The 10,577-nt window shown below is 42.4% G+C and overlaps 1 protein-coding gene across 1 annotated transcript in view; it reads left to right on the top strand.

Annotated features, from left to right (window-relative positions):
- The first annotated feature begins 462 nt into the window (after nt 1-462).
- The window catches only part of TP63 (tumor protein p63), a 130,529-nt gene continuing 120,414 nt past the window's right edge, over nt 463-10,577 (top strand). Inside the window, exon 1 of the mRNA XM_077826078.1 lies at nt 463-524. Within this exon, the coding sequence (XP_077682204.1) occupies nt 463-524 (62 nt within the window). The remainder of the gene's footprint in view (nt 525-10,577) is intronic.

The raw sequence follows: 10,577 nt of genomic DNA, 5'->3' as shown, positions 1-10,577 counted from the left end.
TCAATGCAGGCGCAGCACCCAGCACAGGAAACTCTGGCCATTTGGAGGCAAAGTTGACCAACGAGTATAGCAGTTTGCAAAATCCCAGAACTGCCAAAATTAAACTCTGAGGTCATCATGGAAGGCAACCAATGGCCAGCGAGATCAGAAGTTCAGAGATGCCCGAAATGAGTTCCCAACAACAAGTGTGGCCGATGTGCACCAAAGATTATTAAGGATGTAGAGAGGAGGGGGAAATATCTCTGCAGAAGATGCCCAGCTGGTAAGGAGTGACTGTGATGCTCAGGTCACTTGATGAATCCCATTGGCCAAGCCTCTGGAAGATCCCACCCATTTGCAAGTGTAAAATAAGTCTCTAAAGTGCTATCTCTTGTATCACTTGACCTTATTGCATTTAGCCTGCTGGCTTTATATATATATATTTGTTTTGTTTTGTTTATCCCTGAAGAGGGATCGGAGGAAATGAATTTTGAACCTGCACCATACACCACCTTGCAATATTACCCTGATCCCTGCATGCAGCGGTGAGTTAGAGTGTGACATAAGTTTCTCCTATCGCAGATTTGATCCGAGTGCCTTGTGTAATTATTATCTTTTCTGCTAGCATGCAGTGGCAGCTGGGCTGCATGGGGGAAAAATGTGCCACTCGCTTCATGCTCGGTGGAGCTGATTATTATTTTTGGCTTTCTAACTGGTTATTGTTTAATTATAAACATCCGTTTAAAATATCTCCCCTTTCCTCTTTGGCTACAGAAAAGATATCTGATAAATAATGTGAAAGCCAACAATATTTTTGCCTTGCGCTTGGGTTAGACTATTACTGTGCTTCGAGAAGTATCAAAAGTACTTCAATTGTATATAGATTTGTTTTTTAAATGAAAAGGCTCCTGGCAGAACATAAGCATTAGTAGGATACCTTGAGTTCTGGGTATTTAAAACATGAATCAAGTAAGTTGTGGAGAAGATCCAAACTGTCGAAGTTTTTTTGCTGTCTTTCTGAAATGCTGTCATTTCCAAAGAATATTTTCGTGTGCTGCTTAATAGCAAACATCATGGCTTAACAACAACTCTTATTTTTAGTTTTGTTAAGCTGTTATATAGCTTTCCAGATGATAAAAAAGCATGTCACAGAATGGGGTCTCAGTGTATCAGATTGTTTGTTTCTTCTAACAGGCGCTTGCTATATTTAAACATGCAAATGACATGCAGACGGTATTTTTCCAGTCATAAAGCAAGGAGAGGTGAAGTCCTTTCATTGTGATCTCTTGTGGAGACACTCCTTGAAGGATAGTTTCTATCTGCATTTTGAGAGCTTGTTGGCCAGAGACTCCTGGGTTAACTCATCCTTCAGCGCTTTGCCTAATGAAGGCTGCTTATATTGCAGGGCTGTCTGTTTAAGTAAGTGCTTGGTTACTGTCACATAACCCAGGGGATTATAGAAGCTTTGTGATCTCGCTTTCATTAACAAGATTTGCCATAATGTTTTTCTCTTCCCCTACTCCACGCTGATATGTACCCAGCACTTGCCCCATGTGATGAGCCCTGTGGGCAGTGTGGAAAACTGGCAGGGAGAGAGAGAGCGCCTGAGGTTTGGGGGAAGGAGGAGGGCTGGCGGTGAGAAATAGCAAGCACTCCTTGGCTGCGCTGCCTTAGTTGGGGAATGTGGAACATAGCAGGAGGGTATTGGTTTTCCCTGTGAAACCTTCCACAACAGAAGTTGTATTGCTCTTGAGACAAACTCCGCCAAATTCTGATCTCCATGAAATCTGTGCAATCCAACTGACCTCAATGAAGCTGTGCTGGTGCAAAAGAAATACACTACCTACACGGGGAGAAGATTTCTGATGATCGCAAAGTGCTCTTTAATTTATCAAAGGCAGAAGGAGATCCAGTGCCTGGAAGGCAAGGCTGAGCAAATTCAGAGTAGAAATAAGGAGCAAATATTTAAAAGTGAGGGTAATTAATCTCTGGAACAACTTGCCTACGGATGTGGTGAACTCTCCATCACTCAAAATCTTGAAGTAAAGATGGACATCTTTCTAAGATATATGCTGTAGTTCAAGCAGAAATTCAGGGCTTCACTGAGTGAGTTTCTCTGGCCTGTGTATCCAGGAGGTCAGTCTATCATAACGGTCCCTTCTGGCCTTAAAAATCTATGAAAAAGCAAATCCTTTGTCTATAGCTTGTGGTCCAAGTTTTGTGCCTTATGGTCACACTGAATTTTTGCAGATACATGTATAAATAATGTGGGAGGAGGGTACAGGGTGATTTGGGACTGGTAATGTTTGACAGCCAGTGATATCAGGTCCCTGGCTCAAATCCAGCCCAGTAATGCCCACAGGCTATTTGGCTATTTGCATGAAATGAGAGGTGGGCTTGGTCCAGTTCCTAGGGTTCTGAGTCTGCATTATAAAAGCCACCCCTACCATTGGCCCCTGTGTTGGCAGGCTCAGAAGCCAAAGTCTAAATCTTTTCCTTCTCATTCCTCCACGAGGGGTAAGGCATGTTGACTGAACTCTGGGTGGGCACGCTTACCTTGCCACTGCCTAAGCTATGCTGATCCTCTGGGTAAGAGGACGTAACAGGATCTTTCATAGTGAAGCTGTTCGGGATTTTTCCAGTGGAAGTTTTCTGTTGGAAAATGCTGCTTATGAAATTGAAATGTTTCATGGGAAGTATCTGTTATTAAATGTTTCCTTTGAATAAGGTCAAAGTGCTTCTTTTTGACCTTTATATGATGATAATATTATTTATATAATACAAAGTAGACAATCAAAATGAGAAAGTTGGAAGGAAGCATTTTAACCGCATTGAAATGAGACGATGCTTCAATATAGTAGTTTTGATGTTTCCTAAATTAAATCCTGGGGAATTTTCTTTCTGATTTGTGATGAAGGGAAATTTCAAAATGTCAGAATTACCCCCCCCGAATGGAAGTTCCAAGTCGCAGCTAGCTTTACTTCATGAACCCCAACCCCTTTTTTAATAAACATATTTAGTGCTAAGTATGCAAACCCTCCTGAAATTAGAGCTGTTTCTCATTTTGATTTAGGGTATTTTCTTAAACTCGACCTCCTTGTTCCTGTGTGATGCTTTAGCCACGTGTCCATGAGCTCCCTCCAGGAAAGGAGAAGTTCCGTGCTGATTCTGGAGTGTCTGGCAAATGCGCTCCCAGGGGTGGGTAGTGGCAGAGAAAGTGCTCTGCAGGTTTTATGCTTCCCTTTGCCATTGAGGGCTAAGAACTGTGGCTTTTAGAGTTTTCCTCCACGTCTTTCCATTGTGCTGTCCCCAAACCTCTTCAATATTACAAGGGAGATTGAAAGGCAGATGATGTGAGATGAGCCCCATGGAGTTTCCTGGGCCAGCAGGTGAGTAGAACGGGGCCTTGTACCATTAACAGTTATTTCCTTAATAATACTCACATATAGCACTTGTTGTCCATAGGTTTCTAAGCCCTCAAGGTGGAGAGATTGTGGCACAGGTTGTTGAGGGGAAGTACCCATCTCATAACACTTTTGAGGCTGCTTACCACTTGCTAAATGTGGCAGGTGAAACCAAGAACACTTGTGGGTCACAATAGCAGAGATGAGCTGGGCTAGCTGCAGCATACGGACCTCCCTTGATAAGCGGAATATATTGCCATGAGCAGTTCAGTGCTCCGTGACCTGAGCTCACGGCCTGGATAAAGAAATGGACCACTCAACTGGACTATTCCCTGGGCAGTAGTGAAAACATCCAAGGTAGAGTGTGTACGTGCGCTGCAAAAGGTGCAGTTAGCAGAAGAGGCGTGTGGCTAAGTTGTTTCATGTTTTCCCTCGAAAGGATAAGATCCCAATGACTGGTGAACGTCAAAAACCAATTAGTTCAAACAATAAACTAAAAGCAAGGGTTCCATTTTTGTTATAAACCAAGAGAAGTTCTATAAAGAGTCATTCATTAGTTCTAAAGGTAGTTCAGCTCTTTGGCCCAGATCCAAGGTACTTAACCACATGCATAACTTTAATCACATGATTAGTCTCAGTGAACTGTCTACTCATTAAGAAAAGGAGGACTTGTGTCACCTTAGAGACTAACAAATTTATTTGGGCGTAAGCTTTCGTGAGCTACAGCTCACTCCATGCATCCGATGAAGTGAGCTGTAGCTCACGAAAGCTTATGCTCAAATAAATTTGTTAGTCTCTAAGGTGCCACCAGTCCTCTTTTTCTTTTTGCAAATACAGACTAACATGGCTGCTACTCTGAAACCTGTCTACTCATTGTAGTCAGTGGAACTACTTGTCCATAAAATGACATGTGCTCTTAAGTACCTTCCTGGATCAGGACCTTAGATATACTAGTAACAGGTATGACAGAAAACCTACAATAATTGTGAGTCATCAAATAATCTACCTCTCTAAAATAGATGGGGGTTCGACTTTCAAGAAGTGTCTGCCTAGCTGCAGTTGAAAGCTACTAATGTAAAACCAGGAAGGCACTGTAATTATGATCAAAGTCCCAATGCTTGGAGCTATATAATTAGTCCTTCTCTCCAAGCCACTTTTTTCAGCTTAAGTCTAGATGGGGGAGTGATGTTTACAGATAAGTCACTCATGTTTTTGGAATTGATGGTCATTAGACTGTACTTTACCTAGAAACTCTGCTCCCTTTGGATTATGTTTTTCTTTGTAAGAGACGCACCTGTTAGGAGAAACAGATTAACATCCTGCCTGTCCTTACATCTGGCTCCCTCTTCGCTCACGTGAGTGCAAAATCTGTTGTCTCAAAGTCTCTGATTGCTGGCATTTCATAGGTATTCACTGGAGCAAACTCATCCTTGGTGTAGTTCCATTAACATAATGGACTCACTTACAAACTGCTTTCTTCTTTAATTTCTGTCCATATAAATCACACTGCTAATTGGCTTAGAAACCTTCTAAAACTCTCACTAATTGTTTGGGCTTGAGAAACAGTCCTTGAATCTCACTGATCACTTCTAACCCCTGTTGAATCTATGTCAGAAATATGGGTTCTTATGTCAGAAATATGGGTTCTTAGGCTTGGTCACAGTCTTCTTTATCCAAAAGAGAGTTAAATCTTGAAGCTTTTTTTAAAAAAGAGGTTAATGGAAAAATCTCCTCCCAGAAATTTGTTAGGGTGCATGGGAGGATGAGGAGGAAAAGTTTTAATAGCTTCTTTTAAACGAATGACCATGACTTAGATTCATGGATTTCAATTATTGGAGAGATGTGGTCTCAGTACAGGCCCGGTAACCAAAACTCCTGAGTTTCTTAGATTCAAAGAAGGGTCCATTGTGATCATCTGGTCTGACATCCTGAAGAACACAGGCCAGAGAACTTCCCCAAATAATTCCTAGGGCAGAGCTTTTAGGAAAACATCCAATCTTGAAATTGATCTGTGATAGAGAACCCACCATGACCCTTGGTAAATTGTTCCAATGGTTAATTCCTCTTACTGTCAAAAACATGTGCTTTCTTTCCAGTCGGAATTTGTCTGGCTTCAACTTCCAGCCATTGAATCATGTTACACTTTTCTCTGCTAGACTGAAGAGCCCATTATTAAATATCTGTGCCCCGTGGATGTACTTACAGACTGTGATAAAGTCATCCTTAACCTTCTCTTTGTTAAGCTAAATAGATTGAGCTCCTTGAGTCTGTCCCTATAAGGCAGGTTTTCTAAGTCTTTAATCATTCTCGTGGCTCTTCTCTGAACCCTCTCCAATTTATCACCATTCTTCTTGAATTCTGGGCGTCAGAACTGGACACAGTGTTCCAGCAGCTTTTGCACGAGTGCCAATACAGAGGTAAAATAGCCTCTCTGCTCCTACTTGAGTTTACACATCTAAGGATTGCATTAGCTCTTTTGGCCACAGCGTCACCCAGGGATCTCATGTTCAGCTGATTTTCTACCACAACCCCCAAATCTTTTACAGAGTCACTGTCTCCCAGGATAGAGTCCTGTAAGAATGGCCTACATTCTTTGTTCCCAGATGTATACGTTGACATTTAGCCATATTAAAACATATTGTTTGCCTGCCCCCAGTTTACCAAGAAATCCAGATCACTCCGAATCAGTGACCTGTCCTCTTCATTATTTACCACGCCCCCAATTTTTGTGTCATCTGCAAACTTTATTTAATTCTAATAATTACTTCATATGTGTACGTGGGCAAGTAACTGCTCTGCCGTAGCTCCCTCACATGTGGAATAAGAGAACAATGTTACTATACTTATTTGCCAAATAAAAGTCTTGTGAAAGTTAATGCTTATAAGTTACTTTGAAGGTGAAAATCCCTATATGTAAGTGCTCATTATTATTCACCTGGGGTAATAAAACAGAGATTTCCATGTTGGTGTAGGAAGGAAGCCCATTTGGATCAAAAATGCAGGCCCCACCTTGTAAACAGGGACAGCTGAGAGTTATTCACAGCACAGAGATGTGTGCTGTGTCCCTTGTCCAGTTGTGAATCAAATGGAAAGTTATTCATTCAGTGGACCTGTAGTCAGGGCTGGCCCAAGACCAAATGATGCCCCAGGCGAGGAGCATCTTCAGTGCCCCTCCCCTCAATTTGTTAAACTTTTGAATATCTTATTTTGTATTGCATTTGTAGCCTGTTTCATGACTTTGATGCATGATTCATCCCTGTCATGCGAGACAATAAATTTGCTCACAACAAAAACAGCCCCCACAGCCCGGCGCCCCCCAAGCCCGGCACCCCATGCAGTTGCATGGGTCGCCTTCCCCTAAATCTGGCCCTGCCTATAGTAATTTTAGTGCAAGTCGCTCATCTTTCTATTTAAGACAAGCTGGGTGATATGAGGATGAACCATTGTCAGAATAATATTTAAACATAGTATCTGAAAACAAAATCAATACCTCACTCTGGCAGACAGGGCTAATCTGGTTCCACAGATTTCTTGCTTGTGGACAGTTGTACTCCTTACTCCGTAGGGTATGCTGTACTATTTAATAGCATAAATATTACTACACCAGGGCAGAACAATCATCTAACCAGTCTGGTATCCTGCTTGTGGCAGTGGCCAAAACTTGCTGCTTTAACTGAAAGCACCAAACCCAAATGAAGAAAACCATGTGGCTTGTTATTAACGAATGTATGAAAGCATCTGCTAGGCACTAGGTGCTTTCCAAGCACGTAAGGAGGATAGTGCCTGCTCCTGATGACTAGGGTGATCAGACGTCCCGATATTAGAGGCTTTGTCTTATATATGCAACTGTACCCCTCCCACGCCCGAAAAAAAGTGTCCCGATTTTTCACACTTGCTATGTGGTCACCCTATTGCTTAAGCCCCTGACCAAAACTGCCAGTGACTTCAAACAGAGCTGGACTGAGCTTGCTCCACAGAGGTGAGGGGTTCAGGAGAGCTGGTTTTCCTGACCCTTCCACCGTACCCACCATGGGAGTCGCTTGAGTCTCCAGACTTATGAGCCCGTGTCATTTGTATTCTAGCCAGTGTAATTGTGCAGGCCGTTCTCCTTGGTAGAAGTCTTGAATGGCTGGCCAGACATTCCCAGGGCACATCACCCACCACTGCAGCCAGATTTGCATGAGTGACTCTTGGTGTGTTACACTCGGGTGAAAATTTGGCCATAGGTGTCACAACAGGAGCTGCTGGGTGGTGAGAACTTTTGAAATCAGGTCCTAACTCTGTTTAGACCCTTATACCAGTAAATTATTCACCTTGATAATACCCTATAGCAGAGAGTTCCACAGGTTAACTGTATACTGCATAAAGAGTGCAGCGAAACCTGTTTCAATTGGCCACTCTAAGAACCAATAAAAATCAGTGCTTTAGCTGAGGTGACCTAACAAAGGGGGAACACAAATGAGTGACAGGACAACTTTAGGCTCCTGATGACAATGTTTTCTTGTATAGGTTTCACTATTGTTTTTTAAATGTTGAAGTCTGTTCATTGAGTTACCCCTTCTTCCTGTGTTATGAAAGTGCAACAGAACACAGGCTAGGTCTTCTCTGTACCAGACATTATTGCTAGCCTTGCTTCTCTGGAGAAGAATAAACCTTTAAATAATTTTGGTCCTTTTTAATGTCTCTGTTTATAGAAACCCCGTTCTCTTTTCCCATCCACCCACTCTGGTTTGGTGTTGCCGTTTTCTGGACCTCTTCTCTCTTTGTTAGGGAGACATTTTTGTGTGGAGGATACCATATACTTTCATAGTCATTTTCATTCAAGTTTTTTCCTTAAGACCTCGCTGCCCAGAATGTAGGCAGAAGGTGCCAGTCTGCTTGGAGATCTCTTTTGTGTTCTTTAAGGGATTAAAGTGGAACTGAATTGTCTGTTGTCTCTGTTTTTTCTGGCTCTAAAAGGGGATGGATGGAGAATTTATAAAGTCTTCTGTGTGGTCCTTTTTGCTCTGGGGAGAGAATGTTTGATTCATGGGATCCTCTCCCCTCCCCCTTTCCACCTCCAGCAAGGCTGAAAAAATTAATGAATCAGACACTCAATGGCTCATCTGTTTAGATGTGCTCATGATGTTCATGGTAAATGTTGTAAATATAATCCTTCGTTTATTTGCGTGGTCCCACCCTGCTAATAGTTAACTTGCCATGTCCTCTTTTAGCAGCTACAATGATTTACAGCCCCGGATCCGTCTTTTTTTTTAGCAGCAAATAAAAGAAAAAGGCCAGGTTTGGGCCAGATTTGCAGGATAACCACTGTGTGCAGGTGGGAGCAAGGTGGGGAATCCACACAATTCCTGTTCTGTAAACATTTCTATTCGTATTAGGTTTTATAGCGGTTCTTCTCCTGGTCCCCCACCCACACATTCCCTGTGCTCAATGTTCTATTTGTATTCTTGGAAATACCCTCTCAGTCCCTTCAGAACAGTGCTGGCCAGATTTACAAATGTATTTAGGCACTGAAAGAGGCGAATGGGCACCTCGGTTAGGTGCCTAACTCCCTTTGGAAGCCAATGAGAGTTAGGTGCCTAACTCGCTTAACAGTTTTGTAAATCCTACTAGGCTTCTATCTGCATTTTTAAGTGCCTAAATACCTCTCTGCATCTGGTCCCGTGTGCTCAGAATTTTAACAGGAGCTGCTGGGGAACGCATTGCTGCTACGATGGGGATCCCAAAAGGGAGTCTTTCCTTTAAGATGTGGCTCTTCAAGCGAGAAGAAATATGAGACATGGCCCAAATTACTGTTTGAATTTTCCAAAGCCAGGAGAAGAAAGATGGGCCTGTAGCATATCATAGAAGAAAACCAGCAGTCGAGTGACCTTGGACTCAGACTAAAATACCAGCACAAAATGAATCTGGCTTTCCAGGGAAATAGAACACAGATGGGCCAAGTCACTTCATAACATACTCAGGTGTAACAATACCACACCAGGCAGGGTGTAGAATGACTGGCTCGTCTGTGAGTCTGCATGCTGCTTGCTTAGAAAGTGCCCGATGCTGCCTCTCTTACTCTGCATTAGCAGTACCTTACTCTGCAAGTATTAGTGGGCAGGACTTGTGGAGGAAGGTACTCCACACCCTGGGGCAGAATTCAGCCCAGATTGATTGCCGGCACCAAATACTGGCTTGACTTCCTCCTTCTTGTCTGACAGTTACAGCCAGTCAACGCTTTTCCCGTTTTGATTTTTTTGTTTTTAATTAATTTGTTTGTTTAAATTAAAATGTCGACAGAAAAAGCCCCTGAAAAATTCTGATGCAAATGAAAATATTTGTAATGTACCAATTTTAATAATTACAACTGTTTTGGCGTGTTCTTTGTCAGCTATAGTTCACATCAACAATTTTGAAGAAGAAATAAGAAAAAAATTCATTTCCCGCCCCCAGCTCCAATGATAAGGGGTTGTTAATACTCTTCTTTATTTCTGTTTACATCATTTACCTATATAACTTCCTATATATTCTGTATACCTGATTGCATCACTTACCTTCTTGCAATGACTTATAACAGACTCTAGCTCCTTGCATAGAGATGCAGGGCTCCTCTGTTCTCAGGTGCTTGAACCTCGCATGTGGTGCTATTTAACTAGTGCTGATTCATGGTTAGTAGGTGGATTCGGTTAGGTCCCTCTGCATCTGAGGAGCAGCTGCCTGTAGGGAAGAACTCTGAACTAAATTACAAGTGTTTAAATATTCTCATTTTAGACAGCAAAAAAAGAATACTTTAAAATATTTTAAAAAACCCAACCCTTCTCTGTGGGAAGGCTCCATTTTCCATTGGGATACAGCAATAGATGCTCTGGCACTAGCCACAAGCACGTTGAAGAACTGCACAAAATAGAAGCTGGCAACGTGTAGCTGATCTGAACATCACACGTTTGAAATGCTCACCTGTGTGTCATAGATCCTAGACAGATAATGGTGATTCTCCTGTAATGCAGGAAGCAGGCTCCTGTGCTTTTGGAGCAGGAGGATCTGGGTCCCATCCCTGCCATCACTGTGGAGTGCTGAGTGGTCCGTAGCTTAGTGACCACCAGGAAGGCTTACTTGCAGTATTGCCAGCCGTAAGCATTCCCAAATCACGAGTCAAGCGCCTAAAAATCATGGGATCAGTTTACAAATCATAAGATTAAAAAAATAAATGTG

Source organism: Eretmochelys imbricata, chromosome 9 (genome assembly GCF_965152235.1).
Source record: "Eretmochelys imbricata isolate rEreImb1 chromosome 9, rEreImb1.hap1, whole genome shotgun sequence".
NCBI lineage: Eukaryota > Metazoa > Chordata > Testudines > Cheloniidae > Eretmochelys > Eretmochelys imbricata.
The sequence above is the reverse complement of the archived record's forward strand: the minus strand, read 5'-3'. Positions and strand labels throughout refer to the sequence as shown.